General features: G+C 42.9%; 1 protein-coding gene across 1 annotated transcript in view; it reads left to right on the forward strand.

Annotated features, from left to right (window-relative positions):
• Positions 1-21,928, forward strand: part of LOC122813575 — a 411,992-nt gene that overhangs the window by 303,610 nt on the left and 86,454 nt on the right. Inside the window, exons 5-6 of the mRNA XM_044085976.1 lie at positions 20,505-20,534; positions 21,337-21,366. Coding sequence (XP_043941911.1) covers positions 20,505-20,534; positions 21,337-21,366 — 60 coding nt within the window. The remainder of the gene's footprint in view (positions 1-20,504; positions 20,535-21,336; positions 21,367-21,928) is intronic.

Below are 21,928 nucleotides of genomic sequence, written 5' to 3' on the forward strand. Positions count from 1 at the left end.
TGGGTAGTACTGGGGAACTAGGGTACTGGGTATTAATGGGGCACTAGGGTACTGGGTAGTACTTGGGGACTAGTTTACCAGACAGTACAGGGAACTAGTGTACTCTGTAGTGCTGCAGAACTAGTGTACTGAGTAATACTGGGGAACCAGTGTACTGGGTAGCAGTGGGGAACTAGTGTACTGGGTAGCAGTAGTGAACTAGTGCACTGGGTACATAGGTTCATAGGTTCATAGGTTCATAGGTTCATACTAGGCTATCTGCCCTAGGGCATTTATAAGCCTAGCCTAGCCAGAGTGTGTTTGGCTTTCGCCCCCCATTTTAAATTAATTTTGCTATGCCCTTTTTCGAGGTTAGTATACTGTGCCTTTGTCAAACAGTGACACAGAAGTGATACTCGGGGTAAACCTACGATCTCCCATCCACTCATCAAGATTCCTCTTGAAGAGAGTCAATGAGGGACTCTGCCTAACCTGGACTGGGATTTTATTCCAGAGTGAAGGGAGCCTCTGGGTTATGAATCTGTCCCTCCAGCATGTCCTATTTATTTCAGTGCTGAGGTTCAAGTCTCTCGAGCGCGTAGCTTGATGGGATTTGGATTTTCTGAGGTGCAGCATGTCAATTTATTCCGGGTTGGACATGGCTTTATACGTTAGGCACAGATCGCCTCTGAGCAGGCGGTATGCCACTGAGTAGAGCTGGAGTTTCTTTAACCGGCAGCATATGGCATCTGTTTGAGCCCTTTGATCCTCTTGGTGAGGTACTTTTGGGGTCTTTCCAGTTGCTGCAGGTGTCTGGTAAGGTACATCCCAAAAGGGGCATTGTACTCAATTATGGGCCTGATGAGGGATGAGTAAAGAGGCACGATGACCTCCCTGATCTAGATGTGAATCCCTTCATGATTAGGTGGGCTATATAAAATGTTTTTCTAACCACTTTTGCCACATGGTTGTCAAATGAGAGATTGCTATCAACTTGGGTCCCCAGGTCCCTAATTACTTCTTCTGTACTTAATGGATTACCACCTATGTGGTAATTTGTGGGCACTTTGTTTTTGCCAAAGGGGATGACTATACACTTTTTGGCATTTAGCTTGAGGCCATGGCTCTGGCACCAGTTGTCTGTTTCTATGAGACCCTTTTGGAGGATGCTTGTGTCATCTGGAGAGTCGATTATGGCACCCAGTTTGCAGTCATCTGCGAACTTAGTCAGCCACAGTCCTTCCGTGTTGGCCTGTACCTCCAAGAAATATATACCTGACAAGAGAGGTCCCAGGACAGAGCCTTGTGGGACGCCACTTGTAACTGGTTTGGAGTCTGACATGGCTCCATCAATTCTAACCATGTGGGTTCTGTCCTTGAGCTAGTTTGCAACCCATCTAGTGACATAGGGGTTTATATTTAAGCTGGTGAGCTTATCTATAATGCCTGAGTGGGGTATTGTATCAAAGGCTTTTGCGAGGTCCAGGTAGGCTGTGTGGACCACCTTCCCCTCGTCAATGGCCTTGGGGACTGTTTCATAGAAATCAACCAGGTTTAAGAGGCAGGATCTGCCCTTAACAAAGCCGAACTGGGTAGGATCCAGTGTCTGTAGGTCCCCAATATCTTTATTTATGAGGCCCATGATGATCCTTTCCATAGCTTTGCAGACCAAGCTAGGCAGGCTTATGGGGCGATAGTTTCCAGGATCCGTTGAGGCACCACCTTTGTGAAGAGGGACCACTGTTGCTGTACGCCACTCTTTGGGTACATATCCTGTAGTAAGGCTGAGATTGAACAGTAGTTTTATGTTTGGGTTTAGTTCTTTAGTTCATGTAGGACGCAGCCCGGGACACCGTCTGGTCCCATTGATGCTGTGTTTTTTGCTTTGGAGAGAGCATCTGAGATGTCAGGGGGGCAGCACTCTGCTGGGATAGATATTTGCCCTTTTGGTGGGGAGGGGGAGGGTTGCTCTGAACCTGTCAGCTAGGATGTTGGCAATGTCTGTGGGTTCGGTGTATTTTTTGTCATTTTGGACTAATTCTGAGCATATCTGGGAATTCCCACCCAGGTTCCTAACATAACTAAAGAAAGCCTTGTGATTATCCTTAGTGTCCTGTGCAATTTTTCTCTCGAAGCTGACCTTAGACAATTTTATGAGTGCCCATAGTTTTTTGCTAATACTGATCAGGGATGCCTTCCCTTTTTGGGATTTTGCTCTATCATGTAGTAGCTTCCTCCTTCTATTGTATAGTTTGTTTATGGCTGGGGTTCACCAGACAGGACATCTGCCTTTGGAGGATTGGGTCTTGGTTTTATTTGGGATTGCATGATCCATGCATTCCTGAAGGTGTTCATAGAATGCGTGTATAAAGGATTCTGCAGTCTGGGGTGTATTTTCCACAGGCCCGGGGGCTTTGAAGGATTCCACCTCGGTTTTGAGGAGTGTGAAATTTGCTTTAGCGAAGTTTTTCACTGTGGTTTTCAGGGCAGGGTGTGGAGTCGGGATGTGAATATCCAGTGAGATTAGTTTATGGTCTGATCTTACCAGTGAGGGATACACTTCTGGTCTGGAGCATAGAGTCCCCATGCTGGTGATGATCAGGTCCAGTATGTTTTCCCCTCTTGTGGGAATGGTAACAAGTTGTTCCATAGCATTTGATTTTATAAATTCTAGGCACCTTTAGGCTAGGGTGTTGGAGCTAGAGTAATGCTCCCAGTCTATGTTTGGGTAGTTGAAGTCGCCCAATATAATGGTGTTTGGAGAGACCTTCATATTTTCCAGTGTTCTCAGGAAGGCCGAGTGGGGTTCCTGGGTTTGGAAGGGTGATCTGTAGCAAGCTATAAACTGGAAGGCAGTTTTACCCACTGTTAGTTGCACATGGATAGTCTCTGATGCTTTGTTCTGTGCCACCAACCTGGAAGTGTGGGTATCTTTGACGAATATTGATACTCCCCCTCCTTTTGTGGTTTGGTCCAAATTTTGGGGCCGAAAAGCATGGTATGAGGTATAACCTGGTAGTGCTGGGGTGCTCTCGGGAGCCTTGAACCAGGTTTCTGTTACTGTACAGATATCAATGTTCTCCATGCTAAGGAGAGTTTTGAGTGCGTGCATCTTGAGGTTTAGACTTCTGGCATTGAGTAGCATTACTCTTAGTTTCTTATCCCTTGTGATACCTATGGAGGTGGGTTTGTCTTTTGAGCCTTGCCTAAAATAGGCACTATGGGGGTAGCAAGAGCCTTTGCCAATATCCAAAAGCCCAGGGGTGACAGGTGCAAGCTGTCCCTAGCGATACATTGTGGCTTGTCGAGCATGTCATCCCAGGCTGAAAGGCATTGGATCCCCTTTGAATGACACCAATACTTAAGCCAATTGTTGAAATTGATCATATGTCTTCATATTGTGGCATCATTCTTGGTGAGGATAAGATGCTACTGAAGGTCAGGGTCCTACCAGCCTAGGCTACATGCTCAGAGAGCTCCTCTATGTCTCTTTTCATGTAGTACAGGGAGGTACATCTCAGGTCATTCACACCAGCATGGACAATGACTGAGTCATATTTGTACTTGCCTTGGAGTGACCTGAGTGCTTGTTTTATGTGGCGGATCCTAGCACCCGACAGGCAGCTCACCGTGACCTTCTCCTTGTTCAGCCTGGTGAGCGGGACGTCAGTGTGCCTGACGATAGAGTCACCTATTACAAGTTTATCAGGTGTGTTGTTTAGCCTTAAGGGCTGTGACTGTTCAGCACACTGGCTTTGTGAGCTATGTGTTGCACGTGTTTTGTTTTTGGGTAGCGGTTGCTTGGATGTCTGCTTTGGAGGTCTCTGCTGCTTCGGCAGATTTTTATTTAGAGCCTCCGAGTATGTTTTTGTGTTTGGTTTGCTGTTGTGGTAGGTCTATGTGAGACTGGAATTGTAGTGAGTGTGGTTTCCTTCTCCTCCTGACTGGTTTTGCCAGTACTGAGTTGAGAGAGCTTAGCCTCCAGTATGGCTACATGGTTGCATCTCTCACATGTGTTGGAATTTGTTGGGTGGAGGAGAGGGTTGTCTGTGTACTTGAGGCAATTGTAACATTGCCTCAAGATTCCCAGATTCACCAGCTGGACCAGAGAGGAGATTGACAACTGACCTTTGGAAATGCCAGAATAATATTGGGAATTCCTTTATAACTGAAAAAAAAATGGTCCAATGGGGAACTAGGTACTCATTGTGAGGGTGTAGTGCTTTTAATTTTTTAGTGCTCACTTATATAATTGCTTTAGTGAGCAAGTGCCAGGTAACTGAAATGCAATGTGTTACAGGTAACTTAAATGCAAAAATGACAAACAGTAACGGTCTTTCAAGTGAAACAAGCTAATAAGTACAGTAAGCAATGCATATATCACTCGGGATCCACAGAAGCCATGAAAATCCGCGTTTTAGGTGGAATTAGTGTTTCAAGGAAATAAGCAAACAAACAACAAGCATACAAACAAAGCTATATTCAGCAGGCCTGGATCTAGTCTATGCTACAGCAAACAAGGTGTACCAATTACAGTAAGAAACAGTTCAAATATGCAGGCACTATAAGCCTTTAACCAGAAATTCCCAGCTCAGAAGGGCAGAGTCCAGCCTCTCCTCCCACAAGAGTGCAGACCACGAACCCTTTTAATGTAAAATAACTGGCCTGAAGCCCAAGTGCTCAAACCAGAATTAATACACTTTTAGAATAACAGACACTGAGCCCTCAATCAGCAGTTCCCAACTTAGAAGGATGTAAGCTACCTGTCCTGCCACCACAGTGCAGGCCACAAACCTTCCTAATGTAAAACAACTGGTCTGAAGCCCAAGTGCTTAATCCAGAATGATAGCTACACTTTAATCACGTTACTACCAAGCAGTAATAAATACAATTTAATACTTTAAAGAATGACTGGATTAGTGCTCAAGTTATACAAACAAGTAAAACAACTGGTCTGAAGCTCAAGTGCTTAAACTAAAAGGCTTAGAATGAGTTACACCAAGCAGTAATAAATACAATTGAGTAATTTTAAGATGACGCAAAAGCAAAATAAAGTAAGAAAAAACACAAATACAGTAAAAGTAGATAATTTTATTTTTTTTTTTTGAGTGAGCAAATGAGATGGGCCCAGGAGTTACAGGACAGAAACAAGTGCAAATGCAGGCCTTCACATCAGAAAGTTGAGAGAGATGGAAGACCGCCCAAACGGCCAGTAACTACAAATGCTGGGCCAGAACCACTCCTTATGTGGTAGACAGGTTACCTAGTGCGTACCACTCCCACTGATAAGCTAGAAGGGTAGCACTGGAAGCTAGCGTACTGGGTAGGACTGGGGAACTAGTGTACTGGGTAGCACTGGGAACTAGTGTACTGGGTAGCAGTGGGGAACTAATTCACTTGCTAGCACTGGGGAGCTAGTGTACTGGGTAGCAGTGGGGAACTTGTGTACTGGGCAGTACTGGAGAACTAGTGTACTGGTTAATACTGGGGAACTAGTGTACTGGGTAGTACTGGGGACTAGAGTACTGGGTAGCAGTGGGGTACTAGGGTAATGTGTAGCAGTGGAAAACTAGTGTACTGGGTAATACTGAGAACTAGCATACTAGGTAGCAGTGGGGAACTAGTGTACTGGGTAGCACTGGGGAACTAGTGTACTCGGTAGTACTGGGAACTGGTGTACTGGGTAGCAGTGGGGAGCTAATGTACTGGGTAGCACTGGGGAGCTAGTGTACTGGGCAATACTGAAGAACTAGTGTACTGGGTAATACTGGGGAACTAGTGTACTGGGTAGTACTGGAGACTAGTGTACTGGGTAGCAGTGGGGGTACTAGGGTACTGTGTAGCAGTGGGAAACTAGTGTACTGGGTAATACTGGGAGCTAGTGTACTAGGTAGCAGTGGGGAACTAATGTACTGGGTAGCAGTGGGGAACTAGTCTACTGAGTAGTACTGGGAAACTAGTGTACTGAGTAATACTGGGGAACTAGTGTACTGTGTAGTACTGGGGAACTAATGTACTGGGTAATACTGGGGAACTAGTGCAATGGCTAGCACTGGGGAACTAGATTACTGGGTAGTGCTGGGGAACTAGTGTACTAGGTAGCAGTGGGGAACTAGTGTACTGGGTAGCAGTGGGGAACTAGTGTACTGGGTAGCAGTGGAGAACTAGTGCACTGGGTAGCTCTGGGAACTAGTGTACTGTGTAGTACTGAGAACTAGTGTACTGGGTAGCAGTGGGGAACTAGTGGACTGGGTATCAGTGTAGAACTAGTGTGCTGGGTATCACTGGGGAACTAGTGTACTGGGTATTACTGGGAACTAGTGTACTAGGTAGCACTGGGGAACTAGTGTACTGGGTAGTACTGGGAACTAGTGTACTGGATAGCACTGTGGAACTAGTGTATTAGGTAGCACTGTGGAACTAGTGTACTAGGTAGTACTGGTGAACTAGTGTAGTGGGTAGCACTGAGGAACAAGTGTACTGGGTATGCTGGGGAACTAGTGTACTGGGTAGTACTGAAGAACTAGTGTACTGGGTAGCAATGAGGAACTAGTGTACTGGGTAGTACTGGGGGACTAGTATAATGAGTAGCACTGGGGAACAAGTATACTGGGTAGTACTGGGGAACTAGTGTACTGGGTACCACTTGGGAACTAGTGTACTGGATAGCAGTGGTGAACTAGTGTACTGGGTAGTGCTGGGGAACTAGTGTACTGGGTAGTACTGGGAACTAGTGTAGTGGGTAGTACTGGGAAAGTAGTGTACTGGGTAGCACTGGGGAACTAGTGTAATGAGTAGCACTGGGGGAACTAGTGTACCAGGTAGTACTGGGGAACTAGTGTACTGGGTAGCATTGGGGAACTACTGTACTAAGTAGTACTGAGAAACTAGTGTACTGGGTAGCACCGTGGAACAAGTGTACTGGGTACTGCTGGGGAACTAGTGTACTGGGTAGTACTGGAAACTAGTGTACTGGTTAGTACTGGAGAACTAGTGTACTGGGTAACACTTGGGAACTAGTATACTGGGCAGCAATGCAAGACTAGTGTACTGGGTATTGCTAGGGAACTAGTCTACTGGCCAGCACTGGGAACTAGTGCAGTGGGTAGTCCTGGGGAACTAGTGTACTACTGGGTAGCACTCTGGGACTAGTGTACTGAGTAGCACTGCTACCCAAACATTGACTGGAAGCACTACTCAAGCCCCAGCACCTTAGCCCAAAGATTCCTGGAAATTATAAACTGAAATGCTATGGAACAACTAGTCACCACTCCCACAAGAGGGGACAACATACTAGACCTGATCATTACCAACATGGAGACTCTATGCTCCACACCAGAAGTATATCCCTCATTGGTAAGATCAGACCATAAATTAATTTCACTGGATGTCCACATCCCAACCCCGCCCCCAGCCCAGAAAACCACAGTGAAAAACTTCTCAAAATCGAACTTCTCACTTCTCAAAACCGAAGTGGAATCCTTCAAGGCCCCAGGGCCAGTGGAAACTACAGCCCAAACTGCAGAATCATATATAAATGCATTCTACGGACATCTCCAGGAATGCATGGATCATGCTATCCCAAACAAAACCAAGACCCAATCATCCAAAGGCAGGCATCCAGTCTGGTGGACCCCTGCCATAAATAAACTGTACAACAGAAGGAGGAAGCTACTACATGATAGAGCAAAATCCCTAATAGGGAAGGCATCTCTAATCAGTACTAGCAAAAAATTACAATCCCTCATAAAAACCTCCAAGGCCAGCTTCGAGAGAAAAATTGCACAGGACACCAAAGACAATCATAAGGCTTTTTTCAGTTATGTTAGAAACCTGGGATGCAACTCCCAGACTTGTTCTGAGTTGATTCTAAATGACAAAAAATACACTGAACCCACAGACATCACCAGTATCCTGGCAGACAGGTTCAGTGCAAACTTCTCCACCCCCTCCCCCCCAAAAGAGCAAATATCTATCCCAGCAGAGGGCTGCCTCCCAAACATCTCAGATGCTCAGGTGAAGGCTGCCCTCTCCAAAGCAAAAAACACTGCTTCCATGGGACCAGATGGTGTCCCAGGTTGCGTCCTACATGAACTACAAGAGGAACTAATCCCTCAAATAAAACAGCTATACAATCTCAGCCTCACTACAGGATATGTGCCCACAGAATGGCGTACAGCAACAGTGGTCCCACTCCACAAAGGTGGAGCATCTACGGACCCTGGAAACTATCGCCCCATAAGCCTGACTAGCTTAGTCTGCAAGGCTATGGAGAAGATCATCATGGAGCTCATAGACAAAGACATTGGGGACCTACAGACACTAGATCCTACCCAGTTCGGCTTTGTCAAGGGCAGATCCTGCCTTTTGAACCTGGTTGACTTCTTTGAAACAGTCACCAAAGCCATAGATGAAGGGAAGGTAGTCCACACAGCCTATCTGGACCTTGCAAAGGCATTTGACACAATACCCAGCTCGGGCATCATAGATAAGCTATCCAGCTTAAATATAAACCCCTATGTCACAAGATGGGTTGCAAACTGGCTCAAAGACAGAACCCACAGAGTGAGAGTTGCTGGAGCCATGTCAGACTCAAAACCGGTCACAAGTGGCATCCCACAGGGTTCTGTCCTGGGACCACTCTTGTTGGGTATATACTTTTCCTAGGTACAGGCAAACGTGGGAGGACTATGGCTCACCAAGTTCGCAGACGACTGCAAACTGGGCGCCATAATCAACTCTCCAGCTGACACAAACATCCTTCAAAAAGTCTCACAGAGACAGATAACTGGTGCCAGCACCATGGTTTAAAGCTAAATGCCAAAAAATGTATAGTCATACCCTTTGGCAAAAACAATGTGCCCACAAATTACCACATAGGCGGAAACCCATTAAGTACAGAGAAAGTTATTAGGGACCTGGGGACCCAAGTTGATAGCAATCTCTCCTTTGAAAACCACATTGCCAAAGTGGTTAGAAAGACCTTCTACATAGCCCACCTCATCACGAAGGGTTTCACATCTAGATCAAGAGAGGTAATCGTGCCTTTATTCATCCCTCATCAGGCCCATCATAGAATACAATGCCCCTTTTGGGATGTACCTTACCCGACACCTGCAGCAATTAGAAAGACCCCAAAATATCTCACCAAGAGGATCAAGGGTCTCAAACAGATGCCATATACTGCTCGGTTAAAAAAACTCCAGCTCTACTCAGTTGCATACCGCCTACTTCGAGGCGATCTATGCCTGACATACAAAGCTACGTCAAATCCAGAATTAATGGACATGCTCCACCTCAGTAAATCTAAATCCCTTAGAGCCACACGCTTGAGGGACTTGAACCTCAGCACAGAAATAAATAGAACTTGCTGGAGGGACAGGTTCATAACCCAAAGGCTCCCTTCACTCTGGAATAGAATTCCAGTTCATGTGAGGCAGAGCACCTCACTGAATCTCTTCAAGAAGAATCTCGATAAGTGGATGGGGGATCGTAGGTTTGTCCCAGGGATTACTCCTGTGTCACTATTAGACAGAGGCACAGTAAACTAAACCTTAAAAATGGGCACAGTATACTCAAATCAAGGGGTGGCGTAAGCCATACAGAATCGGGATAGGCTTATAATTGCCCCAGGGCAGATAGCCTAGTATGAACCTATGAACTAGTCTACTGGTTACATAATTTGTACAGTACTTGGAATCAGAGACAGACATGAAGTTTGTAACTTCACTACTGGAAGCTAAACATATCTTTAGTCAGAAATGGGGAAGAATAAATTAGATAACAGTAGCTATAGACCAATATCCATATTGAACCTGAAAATCAAAACTTTTGCTACAATTCTGGCTAAAAGGATCAGCTTGGTGGATGTGGACATCCTTAGGCAATGTAGAAATTGCCTCATGTTTACTGACACCGAGTTCATTCTCAAACAAACTGATATGATATGTGAAAGATACAATTTCAATCGAGGCAAAACTGTCACATAAAAGCACTCCTAATGTCAATTAGGTTCTCAGTAGTAAACACGCTACAGCCATTACACATAGTCAAAACATATTGATCCACATATGGTGAGGCACTTAAATGTAACCTTCCTAAACCACAAAGACCTCCTAGATGAAGTACACATAACAAATACCCTTAGCAGCCCCAAATGCACTCTTTCAAAATAACACACACATCAACACATAGAGCCACATTTCATGGAGCGTCTACCTCTCATCCCATAAGGCAAGCCACCACACAATCCGACATACTGGTTATTGGAGACTCCATCATGAGACACACTGATGTTCCTTTCACCAGGCTGAGTAAAGAGAAAGTCATGGTCAGTTGCTTATCAGGGGTTAGGATCCACTATATTATCCATGCATTCAGATGATTTGATCGCAAGTACCAGTATGACTCAGTCTTAGTCCATGTGGGAGTAAATGAACTGAGATGTACCTCAATAGACTATATGAAGAGACATCATGTAGCTCACAGAATGTGTGTCTCATGATTGTACAATCCTAGCATTGAGCAGCATTTTACCTTCTCCAAGGGTGATGCCAGAATATGAACAAAAGATAATTGACTTTAATCATAAGCTTAGTTTCTGGTGTCATTCTAACAGGGTGCAATATTTGTCAGCTTGGAAGGAGATGATCAACAGACTATGCTACTTTGCTAGGGATGGTCTGCACATCTCCCCTGTACTGTTCAATGGTAGGAGTCTAAACAAAAACACCCACTCCCTAGAAGCTCTCTTCACCTTAGAGAATGCTAATGTCTGTGCGGTCACGAAGATATGGCTTAAAGCCACAGAGAGCAGAGCACACCAGCAGTGCAAGGTTATAATGCCTTCCACATTTTTAGACCAGCTACTACATAGACAGGGACTAAAGGTGGAGTTGTATATATTTACATCAGAAATAAATATACCTGAAGGCTGGTCAAACAGGACAATGCACTTGAGCTGCTTCATGTTCAAATCACCATAAGCAAAATCCAGTATCACTTCCTTGCCAGCTATAGGTCCCCCTGTATAACCCAGAATAACCATACCATGTATTTAAACTTATTGGAAACACACCTTCTGGCCCCAGTACTTGGACCGAATCTCCAAAGGTGGAGGTGTTTCCGTATTTACAAAGGATGTGCACACCTCCAGACTGGTAGCCCAACATAACGCATCAAAGATAATTCAGATGCAGTTAACATTGGGTAAGACAGTGATTCAGGTTGTATCCTGCTATAAGTCCTCAACCAGGTCCCAAAGACTCACATTCCTCATTCCTAAGCACCCTGGAGAATATTAGGGTCAAACCTAACACTCTCATACTGTGCAACTTCAACTACCCCTCCATTAACTGGGTAAGCTACTCATCTACCAATACACTTGCCCAGCTTTTCCTGGAATTCATTAATTCCAATGCCCTGGACCAGCTCATTCTTACCCCCACTACAGGGAGCAACATCCTTGACCTGGTCATTACTAACACGGGTGACTGTTGCACTACACCAATAGTCAACTCCTCCTTGGTTAGATTTGACCACAAACTAATCACCTTGGAAATCCACATCTCACCCACACCCCCTGCAAAGGTAACTACCATAAAAAACCTCTCCAAAGCTAACTTTGCACTCCTAAAAACAGAGGTGACTAACGTCATGGCACCCATGCAAATGGAGAATAGTTGCATGACTGCCGAATCATACACCAATGCACTGTATGAACATGTACACAAATGCATGGATCTCGCCATGCACAATAGAACCAAGACACTCTCCTCCAAAAAAAGTCACCTACCATAAACAAACTCTACAACAGAAGGAAGAAACTGATGCGGAATAAGGTGAAGTCCCAAGACTGGAAAAACTCCCTTATCAGCCTCAACAAAAAGTTGAGATTCCTCATCAAATCCTCTAAAGCTAGCTATGAAAACAGAATTGCAGCAGATAGTAAAGACAACCACAAGGTCTTCTATAGTTATGTAAAGAATCCTCATGGCAATACCCCAATTTACTCTGAGCTGCTGCACAATGGTGTCTCCTATACCAAGCCAACAGATATTGCCAATATACTGGCTGACAGATGCAGTGCCAACTTTATCATTCTCACCCCCCCCCAAAGGACCAAACACAATACCAGTAGATTGCCAGGTACCCAGTATTACTGCTGCACATGTTAAAACAGCACTGTCCAAGTCTAAAAATGCAGCTTCAATGGGACCTGACAATATCCCTGGCTGTGTTCTACATGAACTACAGAGTGAACTGGCACCAAACCTGTGTGCCCTGTTTAATCAGAGTCTCACCTCAGGCTTTTTACCGAATGGCGTACTGCTACAGTCATCCCTCTCCACAAAGGAGGAGCGATTATGGACCCTGGAAACTTTTGCCCTATTAGCCTGATGAGTCTGATATTCAAAGATATGGAATGCATCATCATGGACCTAGTAAACAAGGATATAGGGAATCTCCAAACTCTGGATCCCACACAGTTTGGTTTTGTGAAGGATAGATCATGCCTGCTCAACCTGGTCAACTTCTTTGAGTCAGTCACCAGAGCTGTGGATGAGGGCAAGGTAGTTCATACAGCCTACCTTGATCTGGCCAAGGCCTTTGATACCATCCCCCACTCAGCAATCATAGAAAAACTCACTAAGCTAGGCATCAACCCCTATATCACTAAGTAGATTGCAATCTGGCTCACAGATAGAACCCGCAGTGTGAAAGTAGCTGACTCCAAGTCAGACTGCTGACCAGTCATGAGTGAAGTCCCACAGAGTTCGTTGCTGGGTCCTCTCCTGTTTGGTATCTACTTCTCTGAGGTCCAGGCCAACATGAAGGGATTCTAGCTGACAAAGTTCACAGACAATTGCAAGTTGGGAGCTATTATTAACTCCCCAAGTGATGTTGACATCCCGCAGAAAGGCCTCGCTGAGACCAATGACTGGTGTCAGAACCATGGCCTTAAGCTCAATGCCAAAAATGTGCCATCAACCCTTTTGGGAGAAACTCGGTTCCCATGAATTACCACATCGATGGTAGTCCACTGAACACAGGAGGCGTTATAAGAGATCTGGGAACACAGCCACTGTGGTCAGAAAGTGCTTCTATGTGGCACATCTCATTACTAAGGGTTTTGCATCCAGGAAGAAAGATGTCATTGTCTCCCTCTACTCTTCCCTCATTAGGTCAATCATCGAGTACAATGCCCCATTTGGCATGTACCTCACTAGACACCTGCAACAATTGGAAGGCCACAAAAATACCTCACAACGATGATCCTAGGCCTTAAACAGTTTTCCTATATGGACAGACTCAGAACACTCCAATTATTCTCTGTCTCATATCGCCTACTTAGAGACAATCTCTGCCTGACTTACAAACCCATGTCTGACCTAGCTCTGTTAGAAATACTACATCTAAGGAAATCCCAATCCCTCTGCACCACACACTCCAGAAACCTCAACCTCATTACCACAATCAACAGAACATGCTGGAGGAACAGGTTCATAACTATGAGACTGTCCATGCTATTTAATAGACTTCCCATAGATGTCAAACAGAGCACCTCATTGGCCCTCTTTAAGAGAAATCTTGATGAGTGGATGGGAAATAAAAAATTCACCCTGGGGATCACTCTAGTGGCTCTACTCGACAGAGGCACTGGGAACTAAGGTCAGGTGGCATGATGTCAGGGTAATCCTATGGGCTACGCTTGCAAAGGCTCCAGGGTCATCAGCCTATGAACCTATGGACCTATGAACTAACCATCCAACCCAATACCGTATTCATTGGTGACTTTAATTACCCCACTATTAACTGGGAGTCTAATATGACTCCAAATGTACAGGCACAGCAATTCCTAGATTTTGTAAACAAAAACTCCCTGAACCAGATAGTCAATACACCAACCAGGGGTGCAGCCATACTAGATCTGGTCCTCACTAATATGGGAGAGTGCTGCATATCCCCTACTGTAACAGCTTCCCTGTTAATCTCAGACTACAATATGGCCTCCTTTGAAGTAAAAATAAAACCTGGACCCCCAACTAAACCTGGAATATTTAGGAACTACTCTAAGGCTAAACTCCTGCTATTAAGTGATAACCTGGCAACATTTCAAGCACCCATAAACCCTGAGAACACTGCTGCCTATGGAGAACTATTCATAGAAATCCTGTATAAGCATCTTAATAGCTACACAGAGGCAGCTGTACCCACCAGGAAGAAGTACAGAACTAACTCAAAAACCCTGGTGGCATCACCAAATCAGTCGGATGTACAACAGGAGGAAGAAAATAATGGCAAATATTAAGAGGTGCAGCCCCCAGCAGGGTAAAAACACTCTCATCAAACTAAACAAACATCTCAGAGGACAAATAAAGTCTGCCTAAGCCAAATTTGAGGTGAATTTGGTCTTCCAGGCCAAGGACAGCTACAAGGCATTCTTTAGCTATGTCAGCAACTTCAAAGGCAATACACAATTGTGTGTAGAGCTCATTATAAATGGAGCCAATTATACTGAGCCAGAAGATATAGCAAACCTAATGGCCTATAAATTCAGCTCCAGCTTTACACCTCTAGCCCCCTCAACCTTCCCTCAGGAAATACCATAAGATATAATTCCCCCTGCTATCACTAGGGAACAGGTCCTTAATGCTCTCTCTAAGGCCAAGAACACTACATCAATGGGTCCAGACAATATCCCAGGATGTCTTCTAAATAGCATGAAACATGACCCATCAGGGCCTCTGGAATTCTATTTAACTATAGCCTCTAAAAGGTGTCATGCCTCATGAATGGAGAACAGCAACACTCATCCCTCTGCACAAAGGTGGGCCATCCATAGAACCTGGAAACTACAGACCCATAAGTCTCACTTGTCTTATATGTAAAACCACGGAAAGAATTATCAGGGAAATGATCAATAGTGATATAGTAAACCTCCAGGCACTGGACCCAACACAGTTTGGTTTTTTCAAGGGCAAATCATGCCTACTCAACCTGGTGGACATCTTTGAGAAGGTCACCAAAGTAATGGATGAGGGCAAAATGGTTTACACTGCCTACCTTGACCTGGCCAAGGCATTTGATGCAATATGCTACTCAGGTATTGTTGACAAGCTCAAGAGGTCAGATACAAACCCGTATGTTACCCAGTGGATAGCCATCTGGCTCACAGACAAAACCCAGGAAGTTAAAACTGGGGAGTCCACCTCTACAAAGAGGCCAGTCACAAGTGGAATCCCTCAGGGATCAGTCTTTGGACCACTCCTTTTTGGCATTTACTTGTCAGAAGTCAAGGCCAATGTCAGTGGTCTCTGGCTGATGAAATTTGCAGATGATTGCAAATTAGGAAGCTGTCATTGAATCTCACACTGACAGAAAAGCTCTCCAGGAGGGGCTGACACAGAGAAATAACTGGTGTCAGCGCCATGGACTAAAACTAAATTCCAAGAAAGGCATAATAGTATCCTTTGGGATGTCATTCACCCCTGGTAACTATCATATTGTCAACACACCCCTTAGAGTTGACCCAGTAGTCAGGGACGTAGGGACACACATAGATAGTAATCTAGTCTTTGACTATCACATATCTACAGTAGTGAGGAAATCATTCTATGTTGCACAACTTATAAACAATGGTATGGTATCTAAGTCCAAGTAAGTCATTCTTCCACTGTATTTGGCATTCAGCGGACCTATCATTGATTACAATGCCCCTTTGGTAAGTAGCTAACCAGGCATATCCATCAACTGGAATGTCCACAGAGGTTCTTCACTAAAAGAATACAGGGCTTAGATAAAATGTCCTATGCAGACTGCCTCAAGGCTCTATCCCTGTATTTTGTCTCCTACAGGCTTTTGAGGAGAGGTGTCTGCCTGACATACAGAGCATTGCCAGACTCCCCTCTGATGGACATCCTGCATATCCACAAAAAAAACAGCACCAGAATTACCTATTCTGAAGACTTAAACCTTGCCTGTGATATAAATAAGACCTGCAGGAGAGACAGGTATGTATCCCAGAGATTACCCTGTCTATGGAAGAAGCTCCCCATACATGTGAGGCAGAGTTCCTCCCTAACCAAATTAATGTGCAACCTGAACAATTAGATGGGGAACAGGAACTTCATCCCTGGTTTGGCACTTGTGTCTCTAATGGACACAGGCAACCTGTAAATGGTTCATTTCCCAGGCCCTAGCTTGTAAATGTTTCATCTCCCAAGCCCCTTCTTTCACTTATCAAACATATCAGAACTTGTCAGAGATTATTTTGGGGCAGCCAGATGACCAAGGATTAGTAAGAAAAAGTTGTTTACCCCTAAACTGAGGGGTGACTTATGGGCCTCAGACCTCACTGTATCCATGGCTACAGCAGTATGTCTGCAGTATTGTAGAATGAAACAGTCTCCATGGTGTCCCTCAAAGTCTGTCAAACCCAGTACATCAATATACTGTGTCCAAAAACAAATAATGATGAAACGTCTCTGTGTGGAAGGAAGAATTAAGATGTCCTAGAGTTCAGACACCAAATAAAAAATAACATACTGTGAATATCCAGACTAATAACTCGTGTTAGAAATACTTTCTTTAAAACTTTCCAAAGTATAAATCCACTAATGACAGTAGGGAAGCACAAGCTGATTCAAGTCGAATCTTCTTTATTAAAAACACAGAAACAAGCGATCCAAACAGAAGTTGAAAAAACAGAAAAAAGTGTAGAAATTCATCACTGCATTTGGCAGAAGTATATATTGGATGGAATGGATGAAGCAATGGGATGGTGAATTTCTACACTTTATTCTCTTTTTTCAAATTCTTTTTGGATTGTTTGCTTGTGTGTTTTTAATAAAGATTCGACTTTACCACTGGTTATTAGTTTGGATATTCACAATATATTTTTATTAGGTGCTTGAACTCTATAGAATCTTAGATCTTCTGCAACAACAAGTTTCCTCATTATTTGTCTTAATATTGTATTATGAGGTCCCCTTAAGAATTTAAACCAGTGAGGCAGGAGATATAAGATGGGAATATTTACTACAACTGAAAAAGAAGGGTGAATTCAGAGTAACTGGAAATATTTGTACCATCAGATGGGATTATATCTGGCAAGCACTATATACCCTAGGCTTTCCAGAGTTGTTTGTTAGCAAATGTAATTTACTGTATAGCAGGGGTAGAAAATTGGGTATAAGAAAAATGACTTAAATCTCTACTAGATTCTGATAACACATGGTTGATGGGTTAAAACTGATCACAGAACTATATATTGGATGGAATGGTCAAAGAAAGGAGAGGTATTTTTCAAGGATATGTTAAATACAAACACTGGTGAGCCATTGTCATAAGTGGTGATGATTAATTTGGGATTACAGGGATTTATATGGTGGTGGTATCATCAGATTAGATCTTTGATGAATAGAGAACGATTTGCTCATGTAGTTACAAACTATAAACATGATCATCACCTGTGGAGAATGGTGCCCCTAAAAAAAGATAATAAAAATTATGTACAGATATTAAATGAACATTAGGGTGGATTTAAAGGATCTTAACAAGGTGTGGGCATGACAACTTAGTTGGTGACTATCAGATGCCCAACTGTAAGACATTGTGGTCTGATCCTGTGATAATAGGCATCTTATGATGTCTTGCTTTACAGTTATAAAACATGTATATGTGGCACCAACCCCGAGACAGAAGTTTGAAGAGGGGATGGTCACCTTCCAGTGAGTGTGGCATTGCATGGAGAGGACTGCAAGATACTCTCATATGGTTTGGTAGTGTAAGGAGGTTAGAATTATCTAGGAGGAAACCATATTGGCCACAGTTATTACCACAACAGCTACTGTTAAAGCAAAAAATTAATTTAGTAAGGTGAAGGCAATCACAGGCACTTCACTATGGCTAACAGTAGCTAACAATGTTTTTTTTGTGGGAAAAGTCACCCCCCCCTTTTTTTTTGAGAATAGAGGGGATAGAAAAGACAAGGAAAGGGGAAGTGGGGAAAAAGAGGAGGTGCAAACATTTATTAAATATCACAAAACATGAAAACACATACAGGATAGGTAAGGTACACCTGTCCTATAAACACTTTCTGCAGCCTAAGGAACCAATCATTATCATGCTAACACTCCAAGTCCACAAGATCAAACTGCTCAGCACTAATCACATTTTCTGACTACCAGCCCCAAAATTATGGCATGAAATCCCTATCTACCTAAAGGATATCACCAAATACTACAAACTGAGACCACCATTCAAACATTTTTAGGAAACACAAAAAAAGAAGTGTAAAAACACCAAATTAAGCCACATAACCCGAAACTTACAAAAATATACTCTCCTTAAACAGAGTACTCTCAACCTCTCACTTAAATGACAAAAACAATGTTATACATAATTGCTGCCTGTACAATTCATTGGTAAGTGGGCTTTCTCTTAAATAACTTCCACCTCTGTCAGACCTCAGAATGTGTAAATGTAACTACTGCATGTGTGTAAATGTAAATAGAAATAAAACTACTCCATGTGCAACTGGAACTTCCAATAATGCAATGCAAGTAAATGGAGCTTTTCTCTCCGGTCCTCTGCTGAATATGGATATTACCCAGTCTGACTGTGCTGGTAAACAAAGACAAATAAATAAATAACCAACCCACCATGCAGTGATACTTTATCAGCCATGCACAAGCACTCTTTCTGTTGACATTCGATCTGTGTATGCACAGATAACTCACAGTGGTTACTCTCCATCTGTTCTGATCTTCCTCTTCCTCATTATCTCCTCTGCCTCCATTTTTGCTGTATATATACATTTATACCCATCTCATATTGAGAGGGACTGTAGCAGGCCATGACAAATATATTCCATGCATGTCAAGGCCCACTCTACCAGGCCCTGGCTTTATCTGTGACTTTTTTGGAAAGGAGTGGATTCTAGAAGCATTCTAGAAGCTGCTACTCTGTCTACTATACATACTTTTATAAAGCACTACAAACTTGATTCCTTCTCTAGGTCTAGATCAACTTTTGCTGGGACCATTCTTCAGAGGGTGCTGACCCCTTCTCCTTCCTCCTCCCAAATATAGTTAGTTATGGTAGTCTACTCATATAACTAAGGCTACTGCATCCGTGATCATTATGAAGAACACAGTACAGTTGTGTAAGTTAAACTTACCATAGCAGCAGATGTTCGAATGATCACTGATGCAGTAGCCACTCCCTCTACCTCCCTTGTTTTTTGGTGTGGTTTTTAAGGCCAGAGAATGGACATTTATTTTTTGTTATTCTTAACAATGTCCTGTTAGGGAACAATGTCCCTCTCTCTGCTCACAGAAAAGCTCTGAAAGACTTTGGTCCGAAACCTGTCTTTTAGTCAGCTCAGCTAAAGCTGCTTGACAGATTGGATGTGTGGAAGGTGCCCTGAAGCCGTTGAAGCTGGCTGGCTGTTACATTCTAGGCAGGATATAACCCACATACCTAAGGCTACTGCAGAATTCAAACATTTATTTATTTACATTTATTTATATTTGTTGACCGGGAGTGTCCGACTGAACATAGGTCCATTTTCAGCGGAGGCCTGGGAAGAAAAGCTCCACAAACAGACAGTAGTTACATTGGATTACATAGTGATTAACAATTTACATAGCAATTACTTACAACATATTTACAGATGAAGAATATAGTACATCAGTAGACAACTAGAATCTTTATCTGTGAAGTACATAAGAGACATTAACAAATGTTACAATAAGAAGTTCCTGCTGTATAATAAGTACTAGGCTTATGAGCATCTGAGCTTGCTATAATCAAGGTAGTTAGTGGAGGGGAAAGAAAGGTAGTGGTTGGATGGGGTGGGTGATATTAGAATGGGAGTTGCAGGAGCATACCCAGCATGTTTTTAGGTGCGCTTTTAGTAAACTTTTGAAGTGGGTGCATGATGGTATGGAGGTAATTGTGGGTGGGAGAGAGTTCCATAATTTGGCTATGGCACAAGAGAATAGTGCTTCACCAGCAGAGTTATTGGCTTTAGTGATCTGTAAGTGATATTTGTTGCTGGATCTTAGTGGTCTGGTGGTGCGATAGGGTTGGAGTAGATTCTGGAGGGATGGGACATTTAGTGGATGGTTTACTAGTTTGTGGGCGAGTGAGAGTTGATACCACTGAAGGAGGTGAGGGAGTTCAAGCCAGCCCAGTTCAGCAAGTGAACATCTACTGTTAAGGTAAGTTCAACTTACATAACTGTGCTTTCTTGCTTTTCTTAAGCATTTTAAAGCAGGAACACTTATAGCTGTATATATATATATATATATATATATATATATATATATATATATATATATGATAATCATTTTGCCATATAGTAATGGCAGCATGCTAGACAGCCTGTGTACTCTGAGATGAAAGCTGAATACATTTATTTTACTTACATGAGTTTTCTTTATGTCAGTTATGAAGTGCTGCTTTGCGATCTTAGTTTATTTTTCTGGTGGTAACCTGTAACTTATTTATTTCTTCAGAGTATATCACAACAAACAAGCCAACAATGGGTAAGCATACCGTGTTTTATGCTGTAGTAATTAAACTTTTCCAGTATGATAGTTTACAGAATTTTAGTGAATCACAGATAGCTATGCTTATGGGTTTTAATGTGGGAGTAAATATAGCTCATGTGATGGTCATTTTGTTATTTAGTAAAGGATGGCTGTGAAACAGCTTTCTGACCTTTACCTGTCTGATATGACTGTTGACTGCGGTGGTGGTGCTGCGGTAGCGTTGTCACCTCACAGTTAGACGTTGCCCGTTCGATTCTCAGTTAAAGCGTCTACTATGTGACGACATGCGTGAATAGCCGGCAAGCCAGCATGTAAACAATCATGGAGTTCGCTGTGGCCTAACTGGGAAAAGCCGAAAGACACACACACAGACACACACACCTGTCTGATATGATTGTTACTTGTGGTCATCATGGCGTGAGCTTCATAGAAAAATTAACTTAAGGGAGAGAGATTTGGAGAGTTAACACTTGCTATGTATTTTAAATAGTTTGTCTTATATTTTAAATAGAATGCTTTGTAGCGTACTTGTAACCTTATTGTTTTATTTTCAGTGTTTAGCAAATTGATCTCAAATTCTGAAATAAAATAAATGATTGCAACTGCAAATTTAATGTAACTCACTGCTGCAATACATGCAAACAGTAATTGCAATTCTAGACAACAATGTGGCTGGTAGGTGTGGGACACATTTATTTAATTGTATAAGGATATTGTGATGATAATTATGAAGGACTGCTCTGTCATCTTAGTGTATGCCCCTAATGGTAACCAATAGCTTACTTATTTTTTTCAGAGTATTTTACAACAGAAAAGCTAATAACAGGTAAATGGACCATGTTCTTTCATTACATAGTATTAAAAAGTAAGTTACAATTGGTTATTTGCTGTAATTTTTAGTTGTATATCAAGTAATAATACACCACAGGATGGGCACATCTGGACAGCACAAGGCTAGCTCGAGGTATTTTGACAGCTGACATTAAAAGAACAGGGCTTTATTTCTTCAGACATGCCTAGCATCACACTCACTGGAAGGAATTGGTGTAGCTTATAGAACAAGCAGTATAGTTTTTTTGTAAACTAGTTCTTTCATCAAATGTTTGTAACTGAGAACAGAAAATATACATTATGGTGGTGAATGTATTTTATTTACTTATTATACATTTACATTTGTTTACCAAGTAGGTGGGCTTGTCAAGTGACCCTTTGCAGCTGTGACCCAGGTTCAGTGACCATAGGGTCATACTTATATACTACACTAACTACCACATGCGTCTTTATAACCATAGTCATGCACTCCCCCCAAGTTATTGTGCCTTAGAAGTTATTTTAAAGGATGTTTGTAAGGTAGGGCATGATTTAACAGCTGCCTCTGTCCATCAGTG

Source organism: Protopterus annectens, chromosome 1.part1 (assembly GCF_019279795.1).
Source record: "Protopterus annectens isolate FY-2018-M chromosome 1.part1, PAN1.0, whole genome shotgun sequence".
Taxonomy (NCBI): domain Eukaryota; kingdom Metazoa; phylum Chordata; order Ceratodontiformes; family Protopteridae; genus Protopterus; species Protopterus annectens.